The sequence below is a fragment of the Magnolia sinica genome, chromosome 10 (assembly GCF_029962835.1).
Source record: "Magnolia sinica isolate HGM2019 chromosome 10, MsV1, whole genome shotgun sequence".
NCBI lineage: Eukaryota > Viridiplantae > Streptophyta > Magnoliopsida > Magnoliales > Magnoliaceae > Magnolia > Magnolia sinica.
Genome location: NC_080582.1, coordinates 6,508,744 through 6,526,073, shown reverse-complemented (window position 1 = coordinate 6,526,073; position 17,330 = coordinate 6,508,744). Strand labels below are relative to the sequence as shown.

Genomic DNA, 17,330 nt, shown 5'->3' with positions numbered 1-17,330 from the left:
CCGATTTTGCTACCGGAAAACTGAGTCAGCGAGCTCGGACTAGCAGCGACCAACTCGCACTCGACTCGCCCTCGCTCCCTCTTTTCTCTCTCCTTAGATCTCTCTCTTCTTCTTCTTCCCTTCTCTCTCTCTCTCTCTCTCTCTCTCTCTCTCTCTCTCTCTTTCTCTTCTTTCCCTCCTTTTTCTTCTCTCTTCTTTCCCCCTTTTTTTCTTTTCGGTTTCCCTCTCCCTTCTTTTCTTTTTTTTTTTTTTTCGGAGGTGTACCGTGCACCAGCTAGAGGTACGTGTCATGCTAAGACGAGCGCTGATAGTCCTTGAGCTCTGAGTTGTACAAACGGTTCAAAGGAGATCAAAGTTACGTGGGCTCCACAGTGATGTATTTATTATATCTACACCGTTCATCTATTTTTAGAGATCATTTTAGAGCACCACCAAAAAAATGAATTGTATCCAAAGATCGTCTGGACCACATCAAAAATAGTAGCGGAGATAATGATTTTCACCGTTAAACAATTCGTAGGGCCCACCGTAACGTTTATTTTCCATCCAATCTATTCAAGCCTTAAGACGAGCTCGTCAAATGAATGGACGGTTTAGATATAACACATGTCAGCTTGATCTAAAACTTTTGTAGCCCCCAATAAATTTTTAATGGTGAACTTTTAATTATTGTTTTTTCTTATGGTGCAGTCCACCTGAGCTTTGGATGTGCCTCATTTTTGGGCTCATGCCCTAAAATTATTTGGCAAAATGGATGGACGGTGTGGATATGACACATCCATCACGGGTGGGGCCCAAAAAACTTTGACACGTGTGCTACACTTCACCATCTGAGTCCCGCCTAATTCGGGCCCTTAAAAAATTGTACATGAGACATATATTAACTTAAAATTTACCAATTAAATTATGGACTGCAATTGCTAGCTCACAATGCCAAAATCAAATTGTTTGAATAGTTTTAATTGTTAATTTGTGGACTTTTATTTTTTAAAATAGGGCCTTTTGATTTTTTTCATGATTCACTATCCAATAAATGTCCACCAATTCATAAGTGGGATAATGGCAATAAATTGCATGAATTTGAGGCTAATTTGGGGCATAGATTGGTCCTCCAAGTCAGCCCCAAATTGGCAACGCCATCTACTTGAATTTAATTTCATTTTTTTAAAGAACTATTGGAAGAAATGATATCAAATTGTTAAGTATATAAATTAGATATTTAGAAAATTAAATATATGAATTTTGTAGTCAAATTCAGGTTACCTAGTTCAAAAATTAATTAGACAGTCCGATCCAACTTCTCACCAAAGAGTGGACAGTTACACCATCATAAACATGTTCCAATTTATAAATGAATGCATATTTGGAATGCTTAGAATATTCCGGATTTAATCCATATTTTTTCATATTTTTTAGGCAAAAAAAATAAATTTTGCACCGTTACGGGCCGTTATGCCCCCGTATCGCCGTTACACCCTTGTATCCGTATCGGTTTCGGAGGGCACCGTTATGCAAACCGATACTGATACGAGATATATTGGCTAAATCACATTACATCAAGAACTTAACTCTCCATATGTCCTTAGGTCTAAGAATTAGTCAAAGCTACCACATACACAAGTTGTTTTGAATCAAGCATGATGGACCTCTTGATCTAGAGACTTGAATTGATCCTCCAATGTAAGTATCCAATGGGTCTAATAACAAGATCCTGTATCCATGGGCACTAACACTCCTAACTCCTAAGCGAGGTATGGCAAAGACACCAACTCGCTGTTGAGACCGCTGGTGGAGACCTTCGATCCTGACTCATCATTGGTCTCCTCACAAGAACAATCACATAAGAATGCCATTGGTTCATCTTAAAACCTGCTAGGTGGTCATGGACTATTAAGGTACTAAGATGCATGGAACACAACTTTCCCTTAACCATTTGCCTTTATGCCCAAACTCATGTTCCCAAAGGCAACAAAGGAAACCCTCACCTTTAACCTACATATAAATCATGGCATTAATAACATGTCCACACAAGACCCATGGTCATCATGATCTACGAACAAGGTCATTAGTTTAATGGTTAAGATCAATCATTTAAATATAGCTGTCAACGCATGTATCACATGCTTGGGATATGGAAACATGTTGGTATTGTATGAGAAATATCGCATGTATTGGGGAATGTATTGCTGTTTGAGGGAAACAATGGGAAATGATGGAATTTTTCAATAAAACTTCAGGATTTGTTGAAAGAGACATGATTACAAACTTAGAACTCAAAAGATCACAAAAACAAGTATAAGGTCCTACATTGAGCGTTGTCTGATAGTGGTAGTGCAATTATATCCAAGATGAGTTCATATAATTCATAAAACTCATTCGTAAATCATACAATACAAGTATAAAAATAGATTCCCCCAACAAATTTGGGAGAAAATGTATTTTTGTGATTTTCCCCCGAATTTTCAGTGGGGGAATGTATCACAATGAATCCCTGATATATATCGCAATGTATTGCCGATATATATTGCAATGCATCACATGTATCAAAGATACGGGGGAATTTTATAAAGAGTTTTTTTTTTTTTTTTTTTTTTTTAAATTTATTTATTTATTTGTTATCAATCTATCACGATATGTGTTCACACCCCAGGTATAGGGTTGTGATGTAGTAATAAACTCGGTGAGACCGAGGTCGAATCCACAGGGACTGAAACCTGTACGTAATTGGAAAATAACCAGAACTAGATAAAGATGAAATCTAAATTAACTGAATATGAGGGAATAATGGTGAAATAGTAAACTAAAATATGTAGAATTCAAAGGTAGAGAACTAGGGTGCCAAGGATCCACTTGTAGCAATTGGGAAGTTACCTGACAATGATTCAAGGACACAACTGGAATCAGAGTCTTATCCTATCCAGTTGGTAAGAAGAGATTTGTCAGATCTCTAAACTTCTCATGGGTCTAATCATCAATAGATAAGAACGACGAAGATTTGGAAGTGATTCCGTCACCTAACCATGCCTAGGAAACTATGGCAAACAACAACAATTTACTAATCTCACAGTCAATCATGAGAGAATTGTGAAAGTTAGGAAATGTTCTATCACCCAACCATGGCCATGAGACAATGGTGAACAACAGGATTCCCAAGTTCACAATCTCAATACATGAAAAGGGAGTATCTCAAGCTATTGCAGATCTATTGTAATTTGAGTCACAACAAACCATTAAAACTAAAAACATTCCTTATAATCAAATTAGAATCCATGAGGGTTCAATAAACATAAATCAAAGCAAAACTAACATCCCAATCACGCTGCAAGCTTCACCTCTTAGCCCTAGCTAAGAGGTTTAGACGATCATAGACATGAGTGACTAAAATCTCTTAATAAAATAAACTAGGTAAAAGGAATAAGAAAGACTCGTTTAGCCGGCCCACACTCCACACGTTGGATGATGCCTCGTCGGCTGCCCCCCAGATCTCCCCATCACCACTTACTGGCTCTCCTTTTATAACCAGCAAAGAGCCAGCAAGGTCGGTCAGAGTCAGCCTCCAGGATACGCACAGCGTGCGTAACGTTTATACAAGACCAAAAAAAACGCCTTCTTTGACAAGTTGGAAGAGCTTACTTCTCTCTCTCTTTCTTCAAGAAAATGACCCTCCCTTGGGCGGTTTTGGCTTGCCTACAAGATGAACGGGTTGGATCTCCCCATTGGCCATCCATGGTGGCCCACTTGGATCGACAAATCCGGTTGCAGAACAGAGCTTACGCAGCTCTATTTGCGCTGGTGAGATGGTGGGGCCCAGGTTCGGTGCCAGATAGGAAATCCATTCCGTTCATTGGAATACTCTCGGAAAACCATTCGGGAATGGATTGTTTGGCTTGGATTAGGTGCGGTCCACCGAACTTCTCATTTCACCGTCAATCATCCGTTCGGCTGAGATATTCATGCGAATGCTTGCATGGTGGCAAAAAGACACCTAGGCACTGGTCTTGGCCATCCTACGGATCGAATGGACGGCTTTGATCTTTCAATTGAATGATGGGTGGGCCACACAACTCAAAACCGTCCAGCATGCCTCGGGACGCTGTTGCGTCTTTGTGATTTCAAAGAAATCGTTGGTCAGCGGGTGCTGACCGACTTTGGATGTACTGTTGTCGCACTGTGCACACGCACGGCCACAGGCGAGGTCCACTGTGATGTTTAAGAGAAATCCGATCCGCTCATCCTCTCCTTTATCCAATTCAAGGGGTTGAGACGAAGATTGATGCATATCTAGACATCCAGTGGGCCCCAAATCAGTATTTAAAGGGCTGATTTGTCCGTTGGGCCACTTCCACAATGATCCAATGGCTGAAATTTGACGTTACGGTTAATTTGTGGTCCTTAGGCCATTTATGGAGTTTTGAGCCGAATAGATGGTGGAAACCCTGTGATCTTATATTCTGGACGACTTTCAGGCTACTTGAGCTTTATTTTCTCGATTTTCTCGGATCTCTGACGTGTAAATCCGTCGATCTTGGTCCCCTGGGGTCCATCCCTTACCTTGGTGAATTCTGAGTGTTAAATCCATGCTTTTAGTACCCTGTTTCAGTCCAAGCTCGTAAATATACCTTACAGCATAAACACAGTTAAATTGGGCCGTTAAACAGTACCATGTTCGTAAATCCAGACAATAACTGGGGTCTGATATGCAATATTTGACCCTCAACAATATGTCGGTGATACGTTGCGATATTTTGTGCAATACATGGGAATTTAATTACTTGCCCTTCATATCGTATCGAACACATGTGATAGCTGATACGATCAATATTTAAATTACTCGTTGAGGTCATCATGATGGCTTTTCAAGGCACATGATTCTAACAAGGTCTTTGACACAGTAGTGGCACTCATTACATACAGACGTTCCACACACTGATACATATGCCGGGTTGTCATGTATGGCTATGGTGGGCTGTCCAGAACTCTAATTTTTACAAGGGTTCAAGTGTTTTTGTTTGTTTCTGAAGCCTAGCAGTATTGTACTGCTGAAGGAAAGCATTTTACTGCTCAAAATATTAATTATTCAATGCTTGGACGAATAAATTTTCCTTGTAAATGAGTGCTAATTATTTTCTGATTTCTTTTGCAGGGTCATCTGAATCGAGAATTGAAGGTGTGGGCCTCAGCAGGCGAAGAAGGGTGGCTATTGCCTAGTGATTCTGAATCATGGAAGTGCATTCAGACCTTGGACTTGAAGAGTTCTGCCGAACCTCGAGCTGAAGAGGCTTTTTTCAACCAAGTTATCGTGTTGCCATTAGCAGGTCTTGTTTTACTTGCAAATGCCAAGAAGAATGCTATATATGCAGTGCATGTAGAATACGGGCCATCTCCAACAGCGACACGCATGGATTATATTGCTGAGTTTACCGTCACAATGCCTATTTTGAGTCTAACAGGAACAAGTGACTGTGCACCAGATGGGGAACATGTTGTTCAGGTTTACTGTGTTCAGACACAGGCCATTCAACAGTATGCCTTGGATTTATCACAGTGCCTGCCACCACCACTGGAGGATGCTGAAATCGAGAAGGATTCTGGTATTTCACGTGTTTCTGAGGCACCCCGTTCGGGTGGTTTTGCTGCATTAGACCCATCTTCCGGAAATGCCCCAATTGAGATACCTGTTGGAAGTGCTACATCAAAGCCACCTCAGAGTTCAGCTGCAGCTATATATCCTGCATTTTCAGGCACCCCGGAGGTACCCAGCCTTGAATTGGCTACGTCAAGTGCTGAACCTAATCCAAGTGCTTTGCCACCTGCAACTAGCGATGTTGCTGATGCTCGTGTTGCATCCCCACCCCTTCCTATGAGTCCGAGGTTGTCAGGAAGACTATCTGGTTTTCGGAACCCATCAAATAACTTTGAGCCAGGTTCCCCACTTGGTGACCGTTGTGCTGATCCACCAGTTCTTGATTATTCAGTTGACAGGAGAGTGGATGTTGGTCGTATGAACGTGACTGATGTTTCTTCCTTAGATGACAGCTCTGTGAAGGATGGAACTAAAGTTGGGCAAAATGATATTTCTATGGTGCCAAATTCTCCAATTGCTTTCAAACATCCGACCCATCTGATAACTCCAGGAGAAATATTATTGAAGGCCATTTCTTCTTCTGAGAGTACTCTTGTTGGCCAGGGTTTGAAAGTGGGAGAAAAAAAGGTTCAAGATGTTGCTGTAAACAATGATATCGAGAGTGTAGAGGTGGAGGTTAAAGAGGTGGGTGAGAGTGGGTTGAATCAGCAGCAGGAGTTAGATTCTCAGAGAGAACAGCGTATTCTCCGTGCAGAGAAAAAAGAAAAAACCTTCTATACCCAAGCATCGGATCTTGGCATTGAGATGGCCAGAGACAGCTGTTCATTGTCTACAGAAATTTCGGGAGTGGAGGAAACTCGTCAGATTGAAGATGTTGGTGTTGCCGAGTCATTCGAGGGGCCTTTGAGTGCAGGTGAACAAGGCATTCAGGACTCGAGTAAGGATGTGCCTAATACCGAATCTAGTTCAGCTACTGTAGTTGCTCAGTCGCCTTCATCAGCTGCAAAAGGGAAAAAACAGAAAGTAAAACCCTCTCAAGTGGCGGGTCCATCTTCCCCTTCTGCTAGCCCTTTCAACTCTGCAGATTCTTCAAATGAACCAGGCAGCAGCAATGGCAGTCCTTCCCAAGAGGCCCCTTTTACTCGAATTCAGGCTATTCAGGAGAGTATGAAACAGGTAATTGTTTAAAACTTCAGGTATATGATTTTCCTTTTGTAAGATGCCATCTTCTTTTAAATTCCTTGGTGGTCAGCTAGAGGAAACTTACATGTTTTTCTTTGAGGTTCTAGAAAATCTTGAAACTAGCAAAATTAATGAGGTTTTCAGACTTCGCGTGGTGTACAAAAACTGTCTATTTTTATTCCTTGTATGATCTTACATTGGATCCTTTTTTTTTTTTTTTGCTTTTTTCCTTTTTCTTTTGAAATATGACCGGATTTGATATCGTCAACTGGATCTTGTAGCTAGGAGAATGCGATGGCTACTATTGAGAGTAGCCATATGAATTCTAGTCTATCCATGAGCCCATGTACTTGAACTGATGTGCCACACTTCTCATTTGCCATGGCTAAAAGAGTCCATATGGTCATCGGGTGGGGAACACATGTATGAAAAAATGTATGGTTACATGATACTGACCAAAAGCACATTTAACACACTCATGTGGCTTGCTTCATGCTGGACCTGTCTGCTTGCCACTGAATTCACAGGTGGGGCCTACCTGATGATAGGCTCGTATCTCATACATAGATACGAAATTAGCTTGTGTGGGGTGGGAAGGATTTGGGTGTCTATTCTTGGAAGTAGTTGTAGCACTATAGTCAGTGTTACCTAGGCATGTGGCCAAGTGTCATGTGTGCGGCATGGCAAACTCCAAAGATCTAGGCACAGGAACATTTCTGTACACGAATGAAGATTTTAAATAAATAAAAAAAATTAAACATGAAATAAAAATTTAATAACACAATGAAAAACATTAAAGACAAACAATATAAGGAAAGAACATTCGCATGGTTCCAACAGAAGAAAATTACTAGTGATCTAAACTAACAAATAATTCATAACAAAGCATAGAAAATCATGCATAATCACCTCAATAAATATTAGTTTGCTGGCTTAAAGATTAGCTCCGACAAAGGTAAAATGAACACAAAAAGAACAACAAAGCTCGTCTTTTTTGTCATATTGGATGTGGTATCTATTACAGAAAATGTACTCAAATCCAGAGTGTGAGAGGAAGTCCTGATGAATAGTTTCTTCAACGACAAATTCCAACTAACGCTAACTGTAGATTTATCCATTTCTCTTGGTCTGAATGAGTAATTCATTTCTGAGATGATATATTAGTTATTTATTTTTTATGAAAGGTAACGGAATTTTATTGAAAAAGAGATCTGAAACCAGGCTCAAAAACTACATCCCAAACAAAAGAAACGAATTATGAATATTACCAGCCTTCAGGCTGGAAACCAATAACCTCAAGCTTCTTAACCCTCCTAATCACCTCCAGCACTGACCTGCTCTTAAAACATTGATTATTTTGTTCGCCCCAAATAGCCCGTTGAACTGCCATGAAGACCAGGTGCCACAGTATCCTACCTTGTTTCCCAATCCCTCCTCCATCCCAGGCCGAAAGGAGATCGCTAATTGTCCATGACATTACCCACACCACATTGGACAACAAGGAACCCCTCCCACACCCTCATTTCTGAGATGATTAAAAGCAAGTTCTGTTGTGGAGCAGGTGGAAATTTCTGCTAGATTTTTATTTATTTATTTAATTAATTTAATTTAATTTTTTTAAAATTTTTAGTATGAGATCTGCTGATATTCTACAAAGAAATATGTACAAAAATTCACCTTTTTCTTACTTTGGGGTTGTATTCTCTCATTGCAGCTCATGACCATTCAAAAGGAAATGCAGAAGCAAATGACTGCTATGGTGGCTGTCCCTGTTAACAAAGAAGGTAGAAGAGTAGAGGCAGCCATGGGCCGGAGCATGGAGAAAGCTCTCAAGTCGAACTCTGATGCTCTGTGGGCTCGCATCCAAGAGGAGAATGCGAAACAGAAGTTAGAACGGGATCGCATACAACAGATAACAAGTTCGATCTCTGGCTCTATGAACAAGGAGTGGCCAACCATGTTCGAGAAGGCATTGAAGAAAGAAATTGCTGCGGTAGGACCAGCAGTAGCTCGTGCAATTACCCCGATTTTGGAGAAGAACATTTCTTCAGCTATTGCTGATTCATTCCAGGTTAATTTATGCCCTGTCAAGTACAATCAATCTTGCCTGCAGTATTTATTTATTTATTCTATATTTTCAGTATATGATTGACGTGTCCTTTTGTAGAGAGGGGTTGGAGACAAGGCAGTGAATCAGTTGGAGAAATCAGTCAACTCGAAACTTGAAACGGCAGTGGCCAGACAAATTCAATCACAATTCCAAACATGTGGGAAGCAAGCTCTTCAGGTATGTATGAATAAATTACTATACGTGAAGATATATGGAAGTAGCATTTGCTAGATTTTGAAAAACACACAGGAAATATACAGTTCTCAGTCCAACTTTGATGAGCCTGACAAAATCTCAGTGCTGGGTCCACTTTTGGGTGATTCAAAGTGTTCAAAGGGTGGGCCCCTGGTGGGATGGGAGGCACCCCGGAATTTCTTTCTAGTTTCATTGGATGATCCCACCTGCCCTATTTGACACTTTTTAATGTTGACTTTCAGTTGTTACTGTTCATTTTTGTCAGATGGGATCATTCAAGGGGACGTGGTAAGTCAAGGCCCATCCCTTGATGGGGCTCACCATATCAGTGGATTAAATTGCTGTAAGATGGATTCCATCCCACCTATAACCATGCTGGGATGGACAAAATAAAGAAAAGACCTACCATTTTCATGATTGACAGTAGAGCTGGGCATGGGATGACTCGACTCGGCAAACTTGACTCGCCTGACTCGTTTAGATCCGAATCGATCCGAACTGAGTGGGTGAGTCGATCCGAATCGAGTTGACTTCGTCCAACCCGAACTCTGTGTGTGTGCACGCGCTCGTGCGTGCGTGTGTGTGTGAAACTTAAATTTTACGTTTTAAATCCTGATTTCAGCCCATGGATACCCATTGCACCCGACCTGACTTGGTGCCGACTTGACCTGACTCGGTACTTGTGACCGGGTCGGACTCAGTCCGGATTAGTCCAGGCTAGACCCGGACTCGGATTGGGTCAGGCATGTTGGACTCAGTACCGAATTGGGTCGAGTTTGGGTTAGGCCTATTTCAAAACCGGATCGAGTAGGATCAGCCCCAACTCGGTCCGACTCGACTTGATGCCCACTTCTAATTGAGAGTCATTTCATGCGGAAGTGCATTTGTGCATGAAAATTAACACTAATCATCGCACTACCTCCAACTCAAATTTAACTAAATGCCTCATGTGGAAATGCATTTCATCCACGAAAAATTTATCACTATCTGAAAATTTCATGCAGGATGCACTAAGGGCTAGCTTGGAATCTTCAGTGATTCCTGCATTTGAGCAGGCATGCAAAGGAATGTTTGAGCAAGTCGATGCTGTGTTTCAGAGGGGAATGGTCGAACACACTAGTGCTGCACAACAGCAGTTTGAATCCACACATTCTCCATTAGCACTTGCTTTGAGGGTACAATGTTACATTCCCTCTCTCAATGCTTAGCTTGTTACTTTTTGGCTTTGTGATTTTTAGAATTGCATCGTAACAGTTGGAGCTTGATGCCTTTGTCTTTCATATGTTATATATTTTCTGCACGAGGTTGGATCACCTACAGTTGTTTGTAGGATAATCCCTGATTTTCTCCTTGGTGTATTCATGCATATGATCAAATACAAGTGGCTCTTTGCTCATTCGGTTCTGTATCTATTTTTCACATGCATGCATGTATGCGTACTCTCTCACCCTTTATGCTTAACCATGCTTTCAAATTGCAGGATGCGATGAGCTCTGCATCATCCATCACCCAATCATTAAGTGGTGAACTAGCTGATGGCCAGCGTAATCTCTTAGCTTTCATGGCAGCTGGAGCAAATCAGCAAGTAATGAATCCCTTGGCTCCACAACAAATCAATGGACCTGTGAGTGGGTTACACGACATGGTAAAGCCAGTTCATCATTTTGGTGTTCCTCTTTTTTCATTATTCTTGATTCTTTAATGTGTTTCAGTTGGTGGAAATAAGCTGTTAGTGAATATTATCAATTTTGGAGGTGCTTTATTGCTGATTTTGTGCAGGCCATGACTGTGCAACAGGTCGAGGCACCTTTGGATCCAAAGAAAGAGCTGGAAAGATTGATATCTGAACATAAGTATGGGGAAGCATTCACATCAGCCCTTCAAAGAAGTGATGTCACCATTGTGTCCTGGTTATGCTCTAAGGTACACAATATTATCATCCTCATATTTAAGGGGCCGTGCATGAAATCACCACTGGGTCACTGATTCATTGGTGATTTGGTTCATGTGAGTAACACCCTGCAAGGTGATTTGGAGGCTCTAAAATGCCAGGATTCCTGTTTACGTTTAGAGTGCTGCTGGCATGTTATCATGTTTGTTGATACCTTGTTGCTGACAACACATGGATACATGTAAGATACAGAACAAATCACATTCTCTTGTGGCGCGCTCCTGGCAGTTTTATCATGCTACCGAGTTCCTGTTTGGGGGGTCCTCATCATAGTTCGAAAATTGAAAAAATCAGCCTGATTTGATATTCGGCCGACTTGATCCATTGGAGGATTTAGACGGGTCTTTACTTGACCCTACTCAATATTTAATAGTTAATTTCATAATGTCTAAGGTTTTTATAAAAGCTTAAAATAGTTAAAATATATAAAATTGCTGAAATAAACAGATGCGGAGTTTATGCTTTCCTCTGATAGTGGTCACCAATGTATTCCGTAATGGTAACGGTGGCTGTAACGGTCATCACCATTACTGATACGGGTATTGGCCCTAACGACCGATACGGGTGCGTAACGACTGTTACGACCCCCGTAATGGTTGAAAATTTCCTTTTGCTCGGAAAATTATGAAAAAATATTTAGAAAATCCAGAATAATGTTAATATTCCTTTTTTTTTTTTTTGAACATGTTTATGGTAGTGTAACGGTCTAATCTTTCCTAAGAGTGTTGTATCACCTGAGAGTGTTGTATCGAGCCACCTAGTGAATTTGTGAACATGATTATATGTATCTAATGTTTACACATTACAATTAAGCGTTAGGACTAGAAATAAAAAGGCATAAATACTGCCTTTTCAATAATAATAAAAAAAAGAGCTTCTATTTGCTCAAATCATTTCAATTTATGGTTCTTAAAAACTGTAGTAAGAGTGGTTGAAATCTATTGTAAAATGATCTAGGAGAGTTTTTGGAACGAGAAAAGTGAAAAAAATGAGGAGAAATTGATTTAAATAGAAAAAAAGTGGTTGTTTTTCGACCGTTATGGGGGTAGCGGTCATTATGCCCCGTAACGGCTGATACGGTCCCAAAAAATCAATTGGCTCGTTTCACTCCTGTATCACATAACAGTCATGGCCGTTACCTATACGTATTGACCTTTACGGGCGAATCGAAATGGATATGGAACACCTTGGTGGTCGCACATTCAAAACTCGGTTCAAGAAGTTGTTAGTTGCATTGAGGTGACCCAGTCAGCAATTTGGCGAGTGCCGTCAGGGAGTTGCACTTACGATCAAGTTTCTTCATGATCCATCTCGGAAAAAAAAGAAAAGAAAAAGAGTTGATCTGCCAAGTTTTGGAACTATGTTCTTCATTAGGGGCAAACATTAAACCCTTGTTTCCACATGTTATTCATGCCCTTCCTCGCATCCTTTTTTTTTAAAAAAATAAATAAATTAATGAATTAACCACTAATATTCAGGTTGAGGTCCTGTCTTGGTGAAATCCCACTGTGATGTTGAGTGTGTGGGGTGTGAGTGTGTGTGTAGAAAAAAAAGGTCTCTTCTTGGGGTTGTTTGTGGATGGTGCAGTGTTGGTCAATGAGACAAGCATGCTCACAACTTCAAGTTAGAGGAAGCTTTAGCATCTAGAGGTTCAAGATTCAGTAAAACCAAGACAAATGTAATAAAACAATAAAAATTATAAGATGGAAATTTGGAGGAAGGCTTTAGTGTCTGGAGGTTTAAGCTTAAACAAAACCAAGACAATGTGATGAAGCATTAAGAGTATAAGATGGAAAATGGATTCAGTTGAAATGAGTTGGAGAACTACCAATTAAGAGAGCTCAATCCACCTTTAATTGCTTCAAATTGCTAATAGCTTTGCAGCAGGGCTATAGTGGAGGAATCTCACCACAGACTAGAGAAGCACAATGTGGAATGTCGCCGAAGAAGAGCACTATGTGGAATCTTACCACACGCTAGAGGAGTCACCCTAGGGTTAGATGCATCATCCTCATCATTGTCATTATTGTCTAAGTCATATCCTAACTAATTCGGGTAAGCTACATGGATCTTGTTTCACCATCCCACTCTATCAAGGACCATATCCTTATTCAAATCCACTCCCTTTTGAACCGTTCCTCCTGAGGCACATCTCCACTTCAATCACCCCATCCTAATTCTATGAGCACCATACTTCTCAATCTCTCTATTTTGAGGAATTATTGACCGAAGATATTGGAAATGGTCATCTTGGGAGGATAGAAGCATCTCACCTCTAGAAAAATTACAATCATAGGAACCAAAAAATTCCCATTGCAGCAACCGAGAAAAGAGTTCTTATATATATATATATATATAAATATAAAATCCAAAAAAAATATATTTAAACAGATAGTCTCTGTCATTTTTCTGTAGTTCTGTACGTCTAGCTATTCATAGCCTTGTTTATGATCCTACTTAAATTACACTGAAACCAATGCATGATTCCTATTGGCCTACATATGGGTGTTCCCAGTTCAACTCAAAAACTGTATTTAGGTTGTCATGAAAGAAGAAAGAGAATGGGAACCAACTAAAACACATAGTGGCACTCAATTACTAAAATTTAGGAACTTTACACATCTGAATGTCAAACATTCAAAACTGTGTATGTTGTTTATCAAGTCCTATAAATTTCCGGCTGGACTAGTGGCCTCCACCAGCCAATCAGCCTATTGTTTAGAACCATCTTACTGTAACTTCTTCAGCCAGACTGACCGCCTGACTGGTCAGTCTGGCCCTTGTGTAAGTCATGTGATTGGATATGCTGGTAACTGTCTATTGGGATTATTAACTTAGCCTGACCTTTTATCCTGCAGGGTGGGCTCTTTTTTGTTGAATCACAAATCAAGATGGTTATAGAAGTGAGGCTTTAGTTAAAGTCAACACCCAGGAGATTCTTCAAAGTGTTTTGTTTCGTTACCATGACTATATGATTCAAATGGATGAGTGATTGGTTGGAATATTTCAAATAAGCAGAGGTGGCACGTGTAAGTGGATATGTGTGATCTCCTCCTACCAATGAATGGTTTCATAGACAGTTGCTTGATGGTCCTGTTTTATGGAGCAGAATGTTGGGACGAGCATCATAGAGATGAAAATGTTGAGTTGGATGTTTGAGAAGATCACCAAGTAAAGAATGAAGAAGAATGGCATACCGAGCAGCCTAAGCGTAACTCTAATATGAAATATAATGAGGGAATGGGGAAAAGTTAATCGAGATGGTTTGACCATGTATTTGTGGTTGAATCTTGAAGGAGTGTTGAGGGGGATACTCAAGGACTTGGATCGAGCTGGTGAAGGGATATAAAAGCTGGTTCACTTACCAATGATAAATGATGCAAGACACATGATTTAATGCTAGCATGCAACGTGGAGATTATGAAAGCGTAAACAATAAGAAATAAAATCTGATTTAATCTAAATCACATACCTGCATGCTAAGAAATTACATAAATCAATTAAAACTAGGCCTGATGGAAGGATAAAACTTTCAATTTAGCATAGGCACGTTCCACACTCAAGGGATTGACTTGTAGGTTCTATGATTAGAGTCAGGAATGTGAAGATCTGAAAATTGGAAAATTAGAGTTCATGGGAATTGGTGATTTTGGAATTAGGGTTTTTTATAATTTGGGAAAAAGATGAAATTAGGGCTAAATTGGGTGAATTTGTTTAGGAGATTGATGGATTTAGGTATTGGTAGAGGGGAATTAAGATTTTAGATGAATGAAAGTTAGAGATTTTGGGTCAATTATGGAAATTAGACATTTAGGGTTTGGAAATTTGGGTAAATTAGGGAATTAGAGAATCTAGGGTTAGGGTTAGGTTTATAGGTAGAGTTAGGGATGGGGAATTAAATGGTTTTAATGGAGGAAGCAATGGGAAATAAAGGGATTGAGGGGTTTGTACGATCAGCCTAAGGGCTCGCACATGTGGCCGTATGGTCACATGTGTGGGTTGTTGGTTAGGGTTTTGGGGTCCTCATTGGTTGATTTCGGTTGGGGTTGGAAGTTAGATGATGAAAAGTTGAGGAAAAAGATAATTTGTATGGTTTTGGATAGGAATGGAAGAAGAGAGGTGGAGTTTTTTTTGGAAAATATCACTTTTTGGATGAATGGAAGAGAGAAGGAAGATGACAGATGAAAGCCTCGCACCTCCGTTAAATGGGGAATGGAATAACACCACACCCAAGCTCCAAATCATACGGAGTATTCTTCAAATTACATGAAGAGGAGAAAACACAAATATTTTTTTTTCTTTATAGTCTCATAAAAGACCTTTTACAAAAAAGACGCTCTTAGATAAGATTCTCAATATAAAGACGCTTAATAAATTAAAAGTTGTTCCTAGCTCTCTAATCTCAACACAAATATAAGATATACAAAGAATAATGAAGTATGTAAACAATCTAAACAACTAAACTATTTCATGCCCTATGGGGGTCCACAATCAAGATGTCCGATGATGATGATCCAATGGTCCAATCATCGTGTCCACTCAATCCAACGATGTGATGTGTCCATCAAGCTCCTTTATGCAACTCACGTGCATCTTCCCAGTTTGGGGTCTTCAAAGATGCATGAACATGCACATGGGGTCTTCAACATAGCTAGGAATGTGAATCGGGCCGAGTGGGCCAGATGTAGTGGTAGTCTAGCTATAAGGAGACGGCTCGGCCCTCCTCCGATAGGTGCTTGGATGTCCTCATCAATAAGGCTGTAGATAGGAATGATCGGCAAACTAGCATTTGTAAATCTAAACCCTAAATAGTCGGGACAAGGATATGATGACTAAAGGCCTGTTTGTGCAGGGCATCTCTGATCAACATGGGCTTCCTCAGTTGAATTGGATAGGATGTCCCCATCCAGCCATTACAGGCAAGAATACAAGGGAAATAGATTTGAAAAAACCCACTGTTTAGCATAGTCCCACCTCTTGCTTGCAACATCATTGTTGAACCAAACATGTATTTCCATATTCAAATATTTTTGGATTCGAAATCTGTGTAACTTGATAATCTCTTTCCAAATAATGCCCTTAAGCATTAGATGGGAAGGCAGTCTTTGTATGTGTTGTAGATTTCAGAAAATGAAGAGTCATCCGTACCTCCCATGTCTGTGTTTCAGATTCAACTTGAAAGTCTCTTTATGTTAACTCACATTATCACGAGCGCCATTGATCTCATCTCCCTTTTGGCGGGTGAGAGTCTACTTGTTCAGATGGTGGAAGATGTCAATAAAGATGGATTAATCTGTATGGGGAATACTTTAGAAGGGTTTAAGAAAGGCAAAAAACAATATTAATGGATTGCATTTAGAAAATTTAACCATTTTAATAGATTTATTTATTTTTTTTAAAAACTTTTATTTAAAACACACAAACACATCCATACATAGCCCTTTTTTTTTCCTCATTCCAGTTTGTTGAATTGGAACTGTGTTAAACCTGAACTTTTCTTTTTCCATATTTTTGGTGTTCCTTTTTAAAAAAAAAAAAAAAAAAATGTTTTTCCAGACTTTTAACCAAATTTTTAATTAGAGAGACTGAATTAAACCTGAACATTTTCTGTACCATTCTTTCACCGTATTGCGTTTTGCTAAATATGTTCACTAGTAACTAACTGTGATACATATTAGATGGAGCCACCACATGGAATTTGGGTATAATGATGGCTCGTTTTATTATATTACTATAGTTACTGCCTCTTGGAACTCCTGTGATGTAGTCAATCAATATCCTAACGGTATGTGCCTATCCTACTCGTTTCAGGTTGATTTGCAAGGGATTCTATCGATGCTTCCTCTTCCTCTGAGTCAAGGAGTCCTGCTATCCCTTCTCCAGCAGCTCGCATGTGATATTGGTAATGAGACCTCCCGGACGCTAGAGTGGATGAGAGACGTTCTTGTTGCTATAGATCCAGTGGACCCAACAATTGTGATGCATGTACGGCCGATATTTGAACAGGTTTATCAGATACTGGGTCACCAGCGGACGCTCCCGATCACCGCCGCAGCTGAAACAAACAACATCCGCCTCATCATGCATGTAATTAATTCAGTATTGATGGGCTACAAATGACCTCTCTCTTTTGCTCTCCTCTCTCACATTTGTGCAGGAACTGTTAAGGACTTTAGGTGGTTGTAGGAAGGTTGTATAGAAAAACTAGGAAGAGGGTTTATATGTATCTATATATAAAAGAAGAGGAGAGATTGAGAAAAGCTGGGAATCATTTTTTTTGGTATCTAGGTAGTTTGCTTTCTTGAACA

The 17,330-nt window shown here is 40.0% G+C and overlaps 1 protein-coding gene across 2 annotated transcripts in view; it reads left to right on the top strand.

Moving 5' to 3' along the window:
* The window catches only part of LOC131257856 (enhancer of mRNA-decapping protein 4-like), a 30,537-nt gene extending 13,207 nt beyond the window's left edge, over positions 1 to 17,330 (top strand). Inside the window, exons 6-12 of one of the 2 annotated variants that reach the window (XM_058258773.1) lie at positions 5,144 to 6,760; positions 8,481 to 8,837; positions 8,934 to 9,053; positions 10,076 to 10,246; positions 10,552 to 10,716; positions 10,869 to 10,994; positions 16,834 to 17,330. In XM_058258773.1, the coding sequence (XP_058114756.1) occupies positions 5,144 to 6,760; positions 8,481 to 8,837; positions 8,934 to 9,053; positions 10,076 to 10,246; positions 10,552 to 10,716; positions 10,869 to 10,994; positions 16,834 to 17,142 (2,865 nt within the window). In that variant the 3' untranslated portion in view covers positions 17,143 to 17,330. Of the gene's footprint in view, positions 1 to 5,143; positions 6,761 to 8,480; positions 8,838 to 8,933; positions 9,054 to 10,075; positions 10,247 to 10,551; positions 10,717 to 10,850; positions 10,995 to 16,833 lie in introns of both variants that reach the window. The other variant, XM_058258772.1, reaches the window with a different exon arrangement.